This window comes from Osmerus mordax, chromosome 1 (assembly GCF_038355195.1).
Source record: "Osmerus mordax isolate fOsmMor3 chromosome 1, fOsmMor3.pri, whole genome shotgun sequence".
NCBI lineage: Eukaryota > Metazoa > Chordata > Actinopteri > Osmeriformes > Osmeridae > Osmerus > Osmerus mordax.
The window spans coordinates 6,577,975-6,597,318 of NC_090050.1; the positions used below are offsets into that span (position 1 = coordinate 6,577,975).

The 19,344-nt window shown below is 40.2% G+C and overlaps 1 protein-coding gene across 1 annotated transcript in view; it reads left to right on the top strand.

Moving 5' to 3' along the window:
* csf1a (colony stimulating factor 1a (macrophage)) overlaps positions 1-16,087 on the top strand; it is a 58,944-nt gene extending 42,857 nt beyond the window's left edge. The window contains exons 4-5 of the mRNA XM_067244429.1: positions 13,508-13,678; positions 15,887-16,087. Of these exons, the coding sequence (XP_067100530.1) occupies positions 13,508-13,678; positions 15,887-16,087 (372 nt within the window). The remainder of the gene's footprint in view (positions 1-13,507; positions 13,679-15,886) is intronic.
* Positions 16,088-19,344: the final 3,257 nt, after the last annotated feature.

A 19,344-nucleotide genomic window follows, 5' to 3' on the forward strand; every position in this document is an offset into this window, starting at 1 on the left:
CCGCATGTCTTCGTAAATGAGATGCAGCTCCATGGAGGCTTTCTTCATCTTGACAGCGTGCGCCTGCCGCAGGTCATTTGAACAACAAGTATCAAAGGCTAATGTGGCATCTCTTGCAATGATCTTCCATTTTTCATAGCTTAAGTTGAAGCGGTGCTCAAGTCTTTTCACTTGTTCGTCCTGTAATTCTTTACCTTTTTTCGTTAATTTACAGACTCTCTTGCCTTGCATTGTCTCTTGGAGGAGTTGGGTATCCTAAGCCTCATCTTCAGTTGCATGTGGCATTGCCTTCTCATCCAGCACAGGACCGTGTGGTTCATCAGGAGGGTTCTCTTTGCAGGACTCCTGCACATTGTGTATTGCACCCTCTCTGGCATCCTCAAAAGGAAAGTCTGCTTCTGAAATTTTAGTTTGTTTTTCTTTACTTGGATATGGGTTTAAATCTATCCTTATTTAAAAGGTATAACTATGTAGTTCCCTTTATACTCATTAGTCTTAGTCTATTTGCAAGTTTAAGTTGCTGATTCCTTTCGGTAATTAATAGTAGCTTAATAACATAGTTGTTGAAATATCTCTGAATATCTGAGTATCTTACACACAAACAAGCCACATCAACCATAATACAATATGCAAACTGAAAATAACATTGCAAACGTTGGACATACAGAAAGGCAACAGTTTTAAATTGTCTCTTAACTGTAGCCTAATGCTTCTTAAATGAGTTTCTTGAGCTCTTCAATGAACAAGTTCTTTGCGTTAGCATGTGTTTTCAACTACAGCCAAAGTCAATCTAATGGCACCTGAACCTTCATGCAGACCGCGGTGAAACGTCTCATTCGAATTGCTTTGTCCTCGACTAACACTGGAACGAAATGCGCTACGATGACGTGAGCTTGATTCTTCCCGCTTGCTTCTCCATGCAGTCTCTCGAAAGGCGTCGAGTTTTCACTGTAGCTCCCCAGTAATACGCGCAGACACACGAATCTTTGTAAAGAACAGGGTGATCTTTATTCCATCGTTGTCGATCAACAATCCTGTGAAAACTGCAGATGAAACAATACTTACAACAGTTGCATGCAGCAACCTCACTATACTAACAAGCGATCGGCTAAGTTAGCTAAAACAGGCAAGTATTCTCAACATACCTCGTTGGCAGCTTATCACAATAAGGAGCTAAACACAGATCTTGTATCTTAAACGGCCTTTTCATAACTTCAATGTAGTAACTTAACAGATACTATTTACATGTTTGATTGAGCAATGTGCTTATCGCGTTGCATAGCAGATCCTTTGTCTCAGTGTCCCACACAAAAGATCCCACAGACATGTACACAAATTAGTTCCACCCCAAATTATTTAGAATATATATTATATGCAGGAGACGTAACATGTATACACATACAACTGTACAATAACCCACTACATAAATTAAACCTAATGAGACAAACATGTTAATGAACTAAGGGCAGTTACACTTGGTGTACATGCCTTATTTCTCATGGGGAACAAAAAAGCCTCAAGGACCCATAAGATCCGCCATGATGGATTTTCCTGTACAGTGAAAACTTGGGTAAATCTTTCAAATTAATCACCTCTTAAACCAAAGTTCCAATTGACTGAAGTTTGTACAGATGTGTAGAATTGATATCTTTATATAGGGTGACATGGAATAAGAAATGCAATACAAAATGGCTGAAAGGGGTGTATTTATGTAAATGTCCACATTGCCTCAATATCTTTGTGTCAATAAATCAAATATAAGTTTGACTGATGGCTTTTCAAACCTAATTGGGTTCAAGATGACATCACTCTGACGTACCATAAACAATTTCACCTTGGTATGTCAAAATATAATTTTTTTGGGCCACATTCAGCTGCAGTGTGAACGTAGCCTTAGGCTTGGTTGCATCATGTTGCATACCATCTGATGGGCGGTCTATTGAGCCATCCTGTGTACATGTTTCGTCCAGACCTACCACTCAATGAAAATTGAGCCAGCAACTAAGCCCCAATATATACCGATCATCTCCTAGGTACTCCTCTCATCCGACACTGGGCAGATAGTTACCTCTAGAGACCTCTCACTCTAGAGACCTCTACTTCTAGCACCTGTCAGCGACCTCAGGATGTACGCAAAGGCAGCTCACACTGGAACATGAGCATATTTTATCTAGTGAAAATTACGTTAATAATTAATTATTGCTGACACTTAATTAATTAAGTGTCAGCAGAGCACCTGCTGTTCCCTGGCCGGCATCCAGGGTATCACAAAATATATTTTGACTTTGACACTGGATTCTACTCGATTGCTACCAGATCAGACCATGTCTGATCTTGATTCAACCAGCGTTAAGTCAAGATCTTACAGAGACACTCTACCAATATCCTTCTCATACTTACAGGGCAGATTTATAGCTACCTCTGGACCTGTCCCTCTAGCGCCTGTCGGCAACACCCTAACCCTATTTTTCGGAAATAAAACCGTGACTTGTACCCCGATTTTACAGTTTTTGTGATGAAGAAAGTGTTTTGTCCGTCTCTTCATAAACGGAGTGACTAAGTTCAGTTGAGTTCTGGATTTTAATAAGTATTTATCAATCTGCAGATTGGGAGAGAAAACCAGTCTTCTGACCATAAATGACAACACAACACCAAGCTTAGGTCTCAACCAGGTCTCTCTCCGCTCCGAAAGCCGGAGGACCATCTTTTATAAGGCACAAGAATGTAAACATAGATTGTGACAGTCAGGCAGTAATGACGTTTCAACAGTCTCAGAGAAAGAGATTCACTGCTCCCAACACATGACAACTCTCAGACTAGAGAGTTCATAGTTGGAGCTCTCATGACAAGGAACGTTTAGCCAGTACTTTCTCCTGACCCCGAACATCTATTAACCCTGACACATAGACACAATATACTCTTATAAATAGCAAGCTTACATGAGAACGTACTAACTAGTATCCAATGACTAGTTCTATTGATTAGTGAATAATGTAAGCACACAGGAAATCCTAATTTCTTCCACAACGGCTTATATTTCGAAGCGGCGTATAGCCCGGTTTTAGAACAAAAAAGTGGCTTCGTCCCAAGATCTACAGACGTGCAGCTAATTGAATGCTCGACACTGGAACGGGGGTTTATTGAAAGAGGAATTATTTACTGTGTCGTTTCAGGGCTTGGAAATACAGTGACTCTCTAAAGTAGGCAAATGGCTAGTAGAACATAACATTTCATAATAATTTCAGTAAATCAAACAGCTGCAAGACCCAGTGAAATGTTATACATAGCTAGCAAACCAACGTTAGCTAGCATCACTAACGACATTGGCTTCGGTAGGCTATCCTCAGGATTTGCAAACTAGCTAAATTTATACTATATCTAAAATAATTTTGTAGACATAACAACGGATTTTTCCACGCATGGACATACTATCCACAACCGAAGTGTGTTACGGCATGCTGTAAGATCGCCGATACTCGTGCATTGCTTGGTATCATTGTTGCTGTATCAAGTGCGGTATATATTCCAGGGCGGGTTATAATCCCATTTACAAACACAGAGCTCCCATTCTTGTGGGGTGCGGTCTATAGAAAATGTGTCTTGTTTTCTGAAAAATACGATAGTCACATTTACTTCTACCAGTGTGTTTGAAGTTGTGGGTCGAAGTGGAGTCCGTTTAAGTCTTAAACTAATATGTTTGAAGGAAGATGGATAAACTGAACAGTGTATTAACATTAACCAAACCAAATTATGCCAATACCAATGGAAATTACAGTTATTTGACTCTACAGGTTTAATCAGAGCAAGAATGGTCAAAGTAAAGTTAAAATGAAATATATATTGTTGGGGCTTTTAACATTGCAAATTAATTGAATCAATTACATGGCAAACTGTTACATGGCAAAAATGTTGCACAATGAAGGCTTTAAATCTTACCTACTCTAGCATGATTATTGTAAGTCAGAGAGAGAAAGCAAGAGGTGAGGAAGAAGAAGGACTAGGACAAGCCAGAACTGAGGAGAAGCTCTCAGGAGATCCACAGAACAAGGCTTCACAATTCCCTTTATACACAAGAACAACCCATCAGAACACATCTTGACCCTTATCAACATTTACATTACATTTACATTTATTCATTTAGCAGACGCTTTTATCCAAAGCAACTTCTAAGAGAGAGCTTTACAAAGTGCATAGGTCACTGATCATAACAACAAGATAGCCACAAAAACAGTGGCCAAAACATAAAGCACACATTATGAACAACCAAAGTAAGTGCCAAAGGGAAGAACCATAAGAGCATGTAGTTAAACAAGTTACAATTAAACAACATGAACCGCTATAAGTGCAAGTGTACCTGTGGAAAAAACAAGCAACAATAATAAAAACAATATATCACAGCGAGAACAACATTTTTTAAATCAGTTACCACTAACCACAAGAGCAACAAGTCTCTAAGCAAGAGTCATTGTGATCCTTGAGGAAACTAACATCGGGTCAAGCGAACCATTCCTAAGTACCGTTGTACTCCCGGAACAAGTGCGTCTTGAACCTTTTCTTGAAGGTGGAGAGACAGTCAGTGTCTCTGATGGAGGTGGGGAGTTGATTCCACCACTGGGGGGCCAGACAGGAGAAGAGCTTGTGTTGGGACCGGGCGGTCTTGAGCGGTGGGACCACCAGGCGGTTGTCTGAAGAAGACCGTAGGTGACGGGTGGGGGTGTAAGGCTGCAGGAGAGACTTGATGTAGACGGGTGCAGTCCCGTTCACTGCTCGGAAGGTCAGTACCAGGGTCTTGAATCTGATACGGGCCATGATAGGTAGCCAGTGGAGAGAGATGAGGAGCGGGGTAACATGGGAGCGTCTAGGTAGATTGTAGACCAGGCGGGCCGCTGCGTTCTGAATCCTCTGAAGAGGGTGGGTTGCACATGCTGGGAGACCAGCGAGCAGCGAGTTGCAATAGTCAACATATGCCAGCATATGACTAGCAATGCAACAGTAAGTTACACAATGAGGTGTGAGACCCATCAAGCAGAGACTCCGTCCAGCAACTCCAGATGTTAGCATATGAGAGGTGGGGGCACGGTGACACCCAGCCTTACACTTGCCAAATTAATTCATAACAGAAGCTTGGCGAGATCCTTTTGAATGCCTATCCAGTGTCACTGGACTCGTGGTATCAATGGCCTCAATGAATGATTATTTGTTGTTGGTTTTTATCATCTGAATAAAGGGGGAGTGTCTTGATGCAGGTAAGACGGTTCATTGGTTAGTTCCTTAGCTTGAGTGTTGTACAAGCTGATTCACAGATGAGTGTTAAATGTAATGTAATTTTAGGATTGTGGCCTTAAAATGTTCATACCTTGCATATACTTCATAATGTATCTACACAAAATTGATAAATCATGAATGTTAGTCGATTACAATAAGTTGGGAACCAAGGTTGACTGACTTATAGTGATGTGGAAGGAAGTCACATTAAAACATCAATTAAATCAACACAGAAAATAAATAAGAATAGCACACATGAGCACTCATCAATTCCTATCATCTTTGTAGTGTCCATGAACAGTCTAGTCCTTAAGAGATGTTTGTAGATCCATTAAAGGTCAGTTTTGGATAAATCCTTTTGTCCAGAGTTTCTCTACAGTAAGGAGTGCCTGAGGAAGATTTGCCATTTGGCTGCCCCTTCTCCCATTCCTGGGGAGAGGGAGGAGAGGGTCTTGTATAAACCCTTTAAAGCTCCTCCAGAGAGATGAGGCGTTCACTTGCTATGGCTTAGTGGTTAAAGGGGCGATTGATTGCAAAACCAATTTTACCTTGTCATAGTTGAAAACCACAGTTTGGTGTGTAAAATAGACATACAGTGAACCTCAAAGTCCATTGAAACCTCTTTCCTATCAACATTTCACTTCTCACTACTATTTTGAAACTGCAACTTGCAAACGCTAGCTTTTGAAACAGTGCAACTTGTGACATCACAAGTTGCAGCATCAACTTTGTCACGCCCCAAAATTTACATTTACCCGCCCTCTGGTTTTCTGGTCCAGGAACATAAATGGAGGTTGCGTAGATCTCCGACACTTTTTTTGCACGCTGCACTGTACTTCCACAGGAATTACAAATAAGAAAGTTAATACGTTTTCAAGATATTAAAATTGGAGCGCCGTATATACAGTGTTACAGGCTGTACCGGGAATCCTGAAACTTTTCAGCATCTTCCCAAAGAACAAGACATGGCTGATGTTTATCTATGGCAATATCCCTATTTATTAACGCTGATTTGCAAGGAATGCACGAACAGGTAGATAGCGAAAACACCTAGACCGTAGGCATGTTAACTAGTTTAGCTTGCTAACGCAAGAGCATAGCATTCAAATAAATAACCTGTGTTGTCATGTAAATCTACAATTCAAGATACATGTTTGTCCAGATAAATTTTTCAGCAAGATAGCTAGAACTAACTAAAGCTGAGTTGAATCACGATAGTTTGTTTGCTAAGCTGTAGTGCTAACGTTACCCACCTAAGGCGATCCTGTTTGCTTCGACAACAGAAGTGGAAACAGCTAACGTAATCATTTCAAATGATATCTAGTCAATCTGTTGAAAACAGTGTTGTGTAGACACAATAGATTTATTTGTTCGTTTTTATTTCACGTCTCCACCTTCGTTGTTTCAGTGAGTGCTGTTGGCAGTGTTGTGTCTTTGCTCCGCAGCTTCACTCGTTGTAAACCAACCAGTCAGCGCGCAGCTCATCTATATATTCATGAGCATACCATAAAAGGAAAAAACCTAGCGTTTTGTCCTGGGAAAATTTCAATGGATGTATCAGGGGGCATAGAACAGCACCCGGGCCATTTTCAGCCCAACCAATGTTACATACCCTATTCGGAGACCTTAAGGAACAGAGTGAAATACCCCAAGAACCCAGTCAATCACCCCTTTAAGAACGGTCATTTCCAAATCTAAAGGCTGTTAGTTTGAATTATGGCCCTGACCAAACTAGTGATAAAGATTCTTCCATGATGAATGCTGGCTTTGTTACTTTTCAATATTTTTTTTCTCCTCCAAAAGCCTTAACTCCTTCACCCATACATAACTTTTTTTTCAAATTCTGTACACTATAACAAGAGTTTTATTGTATAAACTTTCCAGAGCCCCGTGGCCAACTCTTGGTGGCATTACAGGCAACGCTCTTTTGAGACCACTAGTAAATGGATGCCACTTCTGCCCCATAACTCCAAGGTCTCTGAAAGTTGGTATACATGCCTTATTTCCCATGGGGAACAAAAAAGCCCAGAGACCACATAGATCCGCATCATAGATTTTCCTGTACATTTTGGAAAACCTACAAAAATATTCTCCTTATAAAACATGGGTCCAATTGACTTGAATGATGATCCAAAATTTGTACGATACATGTCTTCCTGTAAGGTGATCAGGAATAAGGAATGAAATACAAAATACCTGAATGGTACGCATTTCCACGTGGTGTAAATTTCCATGTGTTCATAAATTGCATTACATTTTGACCAATGGTTTTTAAACATTACTAGGCTTGAAGATGACTTGACCTTATATTAATCAGGAATGTTTCACCTTGATATGTCGAAAATTACTGAATTGGAGCTGTGTGAACTCATGAGTTAACAAATGTAATACCAGGAGACAGAAATAAATTATACAAAAACAACTTCAGCAAACACATCGAATCCCATATCCTCCACCCTTTGAAATGTGTAACCATGTTGTCCAATTTTGCTCATTAAAACTACAGGCCACAAATAACTCCCACGCGCAAGGCGGTTTTCCATACTTACAGCGTGAATAGCCAGTCACATTACCTCCTAGTCTTTAGACAGGGACGTAGTTACTGACACATAATGATCACTTCTAGTAAACTTGTTATATCAGCCAGTTTTTCAGAAATACATTTGAAGCATATTCATGTTTTTGGGAGCATATTTTCAGTTTGCAGATGGTACTGTTTGACTCGCGATTCCAGCTAAGACACTGCCAGTGACAACGTTGTTAAAATCAGCTTGTTTCAAAGGGGGTTCTTTATTAATGAAATGCAATATAAGTAAATGCTTAAAATTATCACTTGAAGGAAAAAGCTTGAGGGGAGGTTTAAGTCATAATATAGGTTAGGACCATATTTACACAGTGTTACCCAATTTCTTCATTTTGATGCAACAGTTTCGACTATGTAAGGCTGCCAGAAAGCCTATCACCATAGGCCTAAGGGAAATGAGAAGATAACCCTGTTTTATTCTACACTTCACTCTTAGTATTTTGAAGTGTAAATGAGCAGCAACAAATGTATGCTTTTGAATCTATGCAATCTTCATAAATGTATGCATACCTATTTAAACTAGAGAGGGTACAATTTCTGGGAAAATGTTGGGGTGTGCTTCTATGCTGTCTGTTTATTTCTGCCTGGATTAGGGACTGGGAATACTTCTGTTTAAAATCAAGCCTTGGCTGTTTTGATGGAGTGGCTCCGACTGCTTGATCAGCGCACTGGGTTCTTTCGCGATTAGCTTTATAGAAGCGTGTTTTTTTTTACTAGGTGCTTGTGAAGATTAGAATTACTATTCTTTGCAGTGGATAAAGTTCTCACACCTGCACATAAACTACAACTAACCAGTATATTTTTATCCTTGATCTGGACAAGGGAAAAATTATGTCCATATTTCCATGACAAAAATCTTGCATGGTCCTAACTGTTGGCCATTGTGTGGACTAGTCTAAAATGCGGATGATTCATTCATACATTGCGTCGCCATAAACTCGTTTAAGTAAAAAAAAAAAGGAAATTGGGGAAATAGGCTTGGAAAAAAAGTAACGAGCCCATTTAAATTTCAGTAATTGTAACTGCCTTATTTAATTGAAAAAAGTAATTAGTTACATTACTAGTTACCGCCAAAAGTAGTGGAGTTACAGTATTCCCAACACTGGTCCCGACTCAAAAGTGGGTCGTGAGCTGGTGTGGAGAGGGTCATGTGGACATGTGCTTAAAAACGACCGGACGAGTCGTGTAGCAAATCGGAAATCCAATACCACCTACATCCACCGGGGCCATTGCCTCAAGCAGAGGGGTGGGGGTCTGCTTGTACCCCATTCTTCCACTGCAATGCCTTAGCTCACACACTCACAACTAGTTGTCGCAAAGTATGACGTGTACAGCTAGTTGGAAGCGTGTACGAGTCTCGGAGCTAGGAAAAAGGCGAGCCACTGTTCTGCGCAACACCGGACGAGCCGGAACTGGAAAGATGGCGCGGTCCGTTTCGCGCTCTCGCTTGCCTCACTGCGCCACTGAGCACTTTTCATAGAAATGAATGGGGACGCCATCTTGGAAGAAAAAAGAAGCTGTGTCTACTAAATATAAGTCTATGGTCGGCATAAAAGCTCACAATGCGATTGCCCGGATCAAAAAAATGTGCACCAGATACAATGTGGGATGAAATCGTGATGCAACGTTTCAAAAAATGTTGCCGATGTATTTATATAGAATCGCGTGTCGGCAAACACTTTTAGTATTTAGAAATGATTTGTGACCAATAATTTTATATTTAGATAGATTCCTCCTCTCTAACTGTTTCTTAAGCGTGCTCACATCTCCACTGCTGTCAGTGGCCGATTCTCGTCAAGTCTCTCGGCCAAGTTTTGCGCGAGTTGGAGGCGTGTTCGGGCGAGTGTTATCATGGCGGAGGAAGAGTGACACGTTCCTACAAATTGCAATAAATCCAAGGTTTGGCAACACTTCAGATTTTCCAAGAAAGATGGTAAATTTGACAAGACCCATGCAATTGGCAAGATATGTCATGCTGCTATAAAGTACACAGGCAGCACAGCTAATTTAGGTAGTCACCTGAAGAGGCTACATGGTATTTGTGTGGAGACGTCTGCTTCCCCCTCGGATTCAGCTATGGCTACAGTCAGTGGCTAGCTCCACCGGTACCCCTAGCAAGAATAGGAAGGAATTCTCTGAGAAACAAATCCCTGTTGTGTACGACAAAGTAAGACGAGAGATAGCTGAGTCATTGAGAAAAACCTTAAAGTAGGACGTATGAGTTCAATTTAGTGTGTGAGGTGTTATGACAGTGTTTACAGCAGCTTGTGACTGTCAGTAATAGATTACCCTTTTTTACATTCAGAGAACACATACAACAGGAAAAAAAGACTGGTTTAAGGCAAGGTCCAGGCCTGATTTGATTTTATCTTTTGTCAGAGACTTTGTTTAATATGTGAAGTAAAACGTTCACTTTTTTAGTTAATTTATGATTTGCTGTCTGACAAAGTAATACATCATTATGTACCATATTTAATTGCATAGCATCATATTCTTTCGCATCGCATCTCGTTGAATCGCATTGTGACGAATCACACTACATCGCAATAGGGGTGAATCGTATCGCATTAGTAGTTGCTTTTATGTATCTTTAATGTATTGGATCGTTGGCAGTGTATCGAGATGTTTATCGCATCTTCCTCAGTGATGGAGATGCACATCCCTACTCCACACCATGCCAATAAATATAGTCTTCTTCCACAGGTCCAGAAGGGGCCTGGACAGTGGCAGACTCTTTGAAGACTTTGAAGGGCAGGGGCAGAAAAATTACTGCACAACATGGGGCCCCACCAGTGTAACAATGGGAATGGGACAAAACCCCTAGTGCCATCAAAGCCTCACTTTGGGAAAGCATGCCCTAGTGGGCACATTGTAGGGGAGACTGTAGGGCACAGTATCTAATTTTATCTTCTGGAAAGGGCACAATTTGGGATATTGTCATGTAGGGGCAGCAGAAAGAGCACTTCAAAACAGCACCCTTTCCATTGGAATGAAGGACATGGGAACAGCCAAGTTTGGACAATTATAAGGGCACCTTATAGGGCACTGCATCAGATTTTCTCCACTACAAGGGCACTCATTTAGACATTTTATATATATATTTGTATAGAGGGCAAACCATCATTTATTGCATTACGTTCCTGTATCGCCCGCGTTACAAAAATGCTGCCCCCCCCTTCCTCAGTTACGACGCACTAAATTCTAACAAATATATTTTTTAGACGCTACACATGTTATACATCATTGGAAAGCTACGATTCTTGTGCTTGTAGATATGTAAACCATTTCAAGATCGAGTCACAACAACAAGTTTAGTCAACGTCTTTGTCCAGTCACCACTTTGGTGATGTTTACAAAGCCAAACGTCTCTACTTACCCTCAAAGGTTCTGTGTCGTCCAGGTATGCAAACAACACATCAAAACTTGATCTGCGTACATTCCCAAGGGTTCAAAGTATCTAACCATGTAAAGTAATTCTCCAAATACAATGTTTTACGTTCATGAATAGCCATTATCCTTTGTTTCATTATGCAAGTTAGCCGACGGAAGAAACAACTTGTTCAAATAAAAGTGCACATTCCTCCGGTTAGAAACGGAGAAAATACGATATGGAGGGATCAAAATGTCCGTTGAACCCTCCCCTTTTGATTGACACCTTGTTTGACCCAATAGGAGCTTCCATGCCCCGTTGACAGCCCTCTAAAGCCAATTAGGTCTGTGCGTCCTGCCCCCCCCGCCCCCCCCCCCCACTCTTTCTAAACAAATTTCTCGAACTGGCTTCGACTGGCTCTGAAATGAGCTCGTTAGCCTTGTAGCTGAAAGCTAGCTGAAAATGCCAATACCTCATTTGTATGTGTCTGTGGAGCCGTCAAAATAAAAGTCGATTGCGCAATAGGGTTGAAAGAATCAGTTTTCTTTGTGCGCCAATCCTGGGAATCAGATAAAGCACTCCAATGTGTTCATGCTTCAATTTTTGTGTTTCAGTAATACTAATTAGGGATTTAGCTATTATATATGATAGTTCTAAGTACCACCTTTCATTAGAGATAACAATTATGAAAAATAATACCTTTTATCCTGAGTATTTGACCTTGGTTACAAAGGGTCATTTTGGAGTCTCCAAAAGGCCCTTTTAGAAAATGAATGGATGTACTCTTATAAAAACATGTGTCAAATATGAATATATTGTGGTATTATGTTTGACTTTTGATTTGAATTGGGTAAGGCTTCAACCTGTGGTCCAATTTAGTCTTCCAGCTAATACCTACCACCTCTAGGCCTCTTCAGGCCTCTGTTTTCAAAACAAAATCTAGACGGAAATAGAAATGTTCACTTTCCTTGTGTTCAAGCTTCTATTACTCAACACTAGTAGGACTGACAGGGGTCCTGACAACAGGGGACATAACTTCAGAGTGTCAGCTTTCAAAAGAGATCATTTACATGCATGTACTCCAAATGGTTCAAGAACAGCTTCCAATTTACTTTGGGTATGCTGTTTAGGCGTTTTCAGGCAAATTTAACAGGATTCTGAAGAGGTTAAGGGGACATCCTGTGCACTCAAGCATATTTCCCAATGTGAATGACAGCCAATAGGGCTCTTGATCTCATTTTTGCCACTCTAGAGGGCATTTTAGCAATGCTTTTTCAACCATGGGGGCACCAGGCAGTCACCCCCTGTCTTCCAGTGGGCCTGGATACACATATGTAGACAACAGTCTATTGCACCTACAACATGGGGAAGCCTGAAGGAGAGGATTAAGTAATACCGAGGCTTGTCAACCTGTAGGCAACTTTAAACAATGACTGTCACATACCTGCAATTGAATAGAAAGTATCCTTGATTACTTGTGTTTCAAGATGACCTGGAAAACTCAGAGCCCACCCAATGCTTCTGCAACTGTAGCCTACATGAGTACATTATTTAAAAAAATCTTTTTTTATTATTTATCGACCGGCACCGGCACTTGCCGGTCACCAGCCCAGCCCACTGGGAATCCTCCTGTTTCTCCTGATCAGCCACTCCGTGCTTACCATTTTGGGAAAATATTGAACCCTTCTCTTACTCCAAGTAACATGAAGGTTAACATGAAGGTTAAAGCCTTCTCTGAACTATTTAGGTTTGGGGGTTGAAAGGATGCAGACTTCTGACCCTCTGACCAAAGGAATGTAGCCTTTATGTACCCTAACTAATGGGAACTAGACTAGAACCAAACTCCTTGTGATGTCACGCATATCTATTCTCTGTCCTCGTAAATACGTTTGTGTATGACTGCTATTTGGTTAGAGAACCAACATCACACCTTCTCTCCATGCATGAACATTCCAATTCGATAAAAAAATCATCTTCCTATTGCATCCTATAAGCCAAGTGATAATTACTGACACCATCAATGACGCATGTGATCCACACTTTTATTTATAATTGTATTGTATTTATATTGCATTCATTGTAGAGGTTATAGCCTTTTAGAAATACAATTAAACAAGTATGCATTTTGGTTCTATTGATCTCAATTACGATAATATAGTATAGCTGTTAATGGTCTTACATATGGTTGGTGAATGTGTATATTCTTCTTTACAAATTTTATGTTTATAGTCTTTCTGATAATGTTATAGAAGCTATGGAAGTAGTATTTGCATGTATCTCTGTTCCAGAGTAAAGTCTGTTACATCAAAGCAGTCTTTCCACAAATCCTGGAGCTTCTAAATACCCAGTTCCAGTATGGCAAGAGGTCAGACAATAGACGCTATGTCAGCGTCCTAAAGAAGATCATCTTTGACCTCTATTCTCAACGATGTATACCGGAGATCAATGAGGAGTTTGAGGTGAGCACAGTTGCTGTCCAACGTGAGACATGAACATTGGTCATAAACTAATTTGATAAACAATAATAGTTACTAGTTACATTCTTTTTGTTTCTCTGTATTTGCTTGTAAATGCCTACTGAAAGTTGCTAACAGGCTAAGTAAGGGCTATGTGCCGCCTCAGTAAATATGAATTTGCAACAGCTAGAAGATAACAGGATTTATTCTAATATAGAATTGAGTACTTTATTTATCTCTGGGGGGAATGTTTTATGTCATTAAAATCATCTCATTGAATAAAATAAAAAAAATTGAAATGTAAGGCATGAAGAAGCATTTCAAAGTGTCCAAGAAAGATGCAAAAAATTACAGTGGTAAAGTTGGTTTAAAGTTTGATATTCAACAGATATTTGGATAGCCAGTGCTGTCTCGTCTTATCTTGTCAACTTTACTATGCATCAGCCTTTACAACCAGCCATCTAGCCAATGCAAATATTTAGGGACCATCAATAAAGATGTAGGCTTATGTCTCGGATGATTATCATTTGTTGTGGGTTCATACACCATTTTCCATTCTTTTCAATGCACTTTTTAATTAACTTTTTTATTGTAGGCATACAGAGTATGTTACATTCCTCCAGCAGTCAGTTATAGGCTACTCAAGAAGGGGGGCACATTTTATTTTACTTATATTAAATATGTATCTATTTTAAGTATATATGTATATACTTACAATAAATACATATAAATATATATATAAGTATATATATATATGGGTGAACTAATGAATGAACAGAAGAAATATGTGCTTTGTTGGTATAATGTCTGCTGGAATGTAAAACATTTAATAAAATAATTTTTCTTTGAAAAGAAAGACAAAAGGTAAAAAGCACATTTAGGCTATTAATTAATGCAATGGAAAAAATATTTGCATAGAAAAAAAAACGGTATTCGAGCTTTGGCCAAGTGTTTCATTGTGTTCAGTTTCAGACAATCATTTTCACATGCACAATGGTGCAAATATAAAGTGGTTAACAGTAGTCCTTGGCATGCCTAGGTAGTGCAAAACATGTCCACGGTTTGCAACCCAATGGTGTCCATAAAACATCTATTAGTATCCCTAAAATACCACCCTTAGGGCAGATTTGGGTTTAGTGTCCTGCCAGTCAGGGGATGCATACAGCCTGAATGCATCCTCATGAATCCTTCTGTTTATTCGTATTAGCTCACCCATATATTCCTCTGCTGGTCTCCTTTAAACTCTTTTAATTGCCCAAGAGTCTAAGCAATTTAAGATGGAAATTAAGCTGGTGCTTAAATTAGATTGAGTTGGTAAAGGTCAGAAATCAGGTTAGTAATTTAATGATGGCCCCTGTTCAGAAGTTGGTCTCTCTTAGATAAGTTGTAATGGGCCTTGCACAGCCTTAATACTCTGGTGCGTAAGCGGCCCCATTATTGTCCATTCTTCCGTTAATTTCTTAAAGAAGATAGGCAGCAGCAACGAAAGAAAGTAACTCATCAATATGTACACACCTTATATTGCTGCACACCAAATTACAGCTTTTTACTTTGAGATTTGAGTATGTAAATACACTCTCAAACCGTATGTGTCGCACCTGCCTTCCGCAGCGTTAAACTTGACATTTCTCCATTGAAAGTGGTTGGGTGAACGATAATGGGACCCCCTGGCTAACTGCTAAAATTAGGAAAATAAAATGTCTAGGCATATCTTTATTGGATTTTAAAACCGGAATGTTATAATATAGGTGTGTATCTATATATTAAAGTACAATGCTGTGACATCACATTTTTTATTTGTATTATATCGACATTTTCGTACTTGTACTTACTGTAAGTCGCTCTGGATAAGAGCGTCTGCTAAATGACTAAATGTAAATGTAAAATTCCTAACGAGCGTCGAGAGCTAAGTGGACGATAATGGGACCCCTTACGCCACTTGTGATTAATGTTATTTTGTAAGTGGTTGCTTTCTACTTGTAGATTACCAACTGCTCACATTGATTTGCAACTGCTCCTTATGAAGTTGATTCAAATGAAATTGGTTTACTCAGTGTCACTGATTAGATTTGTGCAAATGCCACTAATGTTTCAGAGAACCAGTTCATCATTGTTACATTTACTGATTGAATCCTGGCAGTTGATGGTCTGATCATCCTTGCTCCCCATAAGAACGTTAAGTATCTTCAGTTGGTCTCCTCTCGTTGGCAGGATAGCCCAGTGAAGTTTGTTAGGGTGCACAGCACCTCCCCCAAAGAGGCTCTGCGGACAGTAAAGGGCGTGTTCCAGATGTACATGGCAGTGCTGAAGGAGAGCCACAGCGCCGTGGACTGGAACTGTGAGGAAGAGTATTCTGAAGACTACCCACAATCCACCACAGGTATGAGGAATGTATTTAGTGATGTCATTTAGAGGTTGAAACTAAATGTTCATGCCTGTCAGACTGTTTTCTGTACTGTCTGCTAGGGAGGTGCTTCTCCCTCACTGAGGCCGATGACATACAAATATCAATGCCAACGATCCAGTACATTAAATGTATATATTGTAGGGCTGTATTGGCAGAGACCTGAATGATACAGCCCCTTTGTCACTGTTCACTCAGACACTCGTCTGGGACAGTCATTGATTTGCACAAAAGGGACTGTAATGTTAAAATGACAATCACACTTTATTGACACACCTCTGAAGAGGTGGCCTCAACAGTTCAAGAGAAAGATGAACCGAGGAAGACTCTGAAATTATCATTAAAAGTTGTGTTCTTGTAAATATAGTTCTAAACAGCTTTTAATGTCATGTTTGACATGATTTTGTTTCTTATTTTATGTATTACATTCTAGTAATACTTGTAATGTTGTAACATGTATATTTACAGGGTGTACAGAGTTTGTGCATGCAGTAGTCCAACATGTGTTTACACATTCCCTTGTCTTGCAAAGGCATCACACTTGGTCTACTGCAGCCTTGAGTAGACCGGTGATGGTCCAATTTGAATTTGTATGCATTAGACAACCTTTCTTTCATGTGTCCCTATTTTAGTATGCAGGTTCGGGTGTATATATGGAGAAGATTTACCCATCACTTTGAGTTTTGTTTACTATACGAGCTCTGATGCGTTAGGCGCCTAGTATCATTGTGATTACCTTTGTTAATGATTGCTCCAAAGGTATGTTTTGTACTTGATTATGTTTCAATATTATTGTATTGATTATATTACTATTTAGATAATAAACTATCATTGTGCATTTTAAGTTACTGGTTATCCTTGTACGTATCTATCACACTAAGACGGTGAAAACCTTGATCTAGTTGGGTTGATACGGCTAATACTGGTTATAGACATACACTTTCGAAGTAGGTTTTAACTTAAGGCCTCTTGAGGCCCTCATGTACGTACATTTGCAAACGTAGCGTTATCAGCTCCATGGTCAACCCGCAGAAAGTGCACGCTGTGATACTTCAGCTTACGTCATATTTACCAAACCTGCAGTTCATCGGGTAATCAGTGCCTTTCTCCGCCCACTATACCGCAAATTGCTAGCATTTAAACGTGCAATTGAATGGGCCTCCTTCTCTCTTTCTATCATGGATCAGCCACCAAAGTCAAAACCGCGAAAACAAAGATTTAGTGATAACGAAGTTGATGTGCTTGTTCATGAGGTAACAGCGAATTGAAATATTATAAAAGGCCGGAATTCCACACCGACACAAAAACTGTAATATTGCATGGCTGCTTAATCTATAACGCGTAATGATTTTGTGTTCACTCAACTGAAAAAGTGTGATCCTTGTGGCAAAAATCCTTTCAGTTTGTCTCCTTGGCCTATGTCTTCATCTTGCTCGGATTACTGCTGCCATTTCACCAGGAGGCATATGCGAGGAAACCCGCATCCTGGTTTACACCTGCTTTTAAGAGGCAGAGAATTTTCACCCTGAAATAGAGGCGAGCTTTCACGGGCGGCTTTTGTACATACCGCGGAATACATAATTAGGTGCACTTTACGCATCCCCTCGCATCTTTTTATGGCAAACTCCAACTTTCCCCTTGACCCTCCCGTGAATGCATATGCATGACACGGAAAAGCACAATTTGCCATTTTCAGTTCCCACAACAGGCAGTTTGCGCTTTTACCTCAGTGCGTCATGTTTGTACATACCTCGCCATGCTTTTACGCGCATGTTGCGAAACAAATACGCCTGAAGTGGGCGCAAAAGCGTTAGTACATGAGGCCCCAGTTTGCATACTGTGTTGGTGGTTAAGTCCATATCCATAGTAGAGATAAACGGCTGATTAGTGAGTATACATACTTTAAGGTCGGTGCCCTGATCAAGCAGACGATTTTTACCTAAGTCCGAGTTTCATGTCATTAACTGTTTAGCGCTCAAGGTTACAGGTAACGTACTTGCACATTTCTAAATTGGAGTCAGATATTAACCCTTGTGTTCTCTTCGGGTCATTCTGACCCATCAGTCATTGTGACCCACCGTAAAGCATTTTCTTTTAACCGTTGGGCTGTCTCAGACCCCCCACATTGCGAAGGTTAAAATAAAATTATTTTTATTTGTTTTTGTATTGGGTAAAATTGGGTAAACACAACGATGGTTCGTTATGAAACTTTGGGTCATGTGACCCGAAGGCATCACAAGGATTAACGAGTCAATCTCCCTGCCACCTAACCAAATTGATTTACAGCCAGGGACAAACGCAAGCGTCTCTGGCCTTACAATTTGAAGTAACTACTAATGCAATACCATTCACCTCAATTGCGATGCAGTGCGATTAAACAATGCGATTCAACATAATGCTAAATAATATGATGCTGTGCCAGTCGATATGGTACAGAGTGGTAGTAATATTTTGGTTATCAAGCAGACAGCAACTCATACATTACATAAATTACATTTTTACTTCACTTTTTTGCAACTCATCATCTGATTTATGCTGTTTCTTTTTTTACTTCAAAACTGTAAAAAAAACAACACTTGGACCATTCAGAAACATGCCTTTTCACAAGTCTCTGACTAAAGATGAAATAAAACCAGGCCTGGCCTTAACTAGCCCTTTCCGTTTGATATCCAGTAGCACTTTTATAACACATCACTCAGTTAACAGTTAAACAAAGTTATAAAAGAACCCTGTAACACACATCCATCTGGTAAGTCATCTTTGGAAACTGTTTGGAAAAGGGCAGGCAAAAAATTATTGGATGAACCATCTGTCTATCACAGGCTAACTTCAACCACACCTGTAGGTGCCAATAGTTCCTCATAGGATGCTGATTGGTCCCAACCACTGTGGTTTGGCACAAACTAATAACTTGGGACTTGGCAAGATGGATTTTTGTGTTTGTGATTTCGCAAATCAAGCTGTCTCGCCATGAGACTTGACTAGAATTGTTCACTGACAGCAGTGGAGATGAGTGTGCTTGAGAAACAGTTTAGAGAGGAGGGATAAATCTAAATGTGCAATTTCTGGTCGCAAATTGTTGGTCCATCCATCCATCATCTGCCGCTTTTCCGGGGGTCGGGTCGCGGGGGCAGCAACCTAAGCAGGGAGGCCCAGACTTCCCTCTCCCCGGCCACTTCCACCAGCTCTTCCTGGGGGACCCCGAGGCGTTTCCAGGCCAGCCGAGAGACATAGTCCTGAGTCTTCCCCGGGGCCTCTTCCCAGT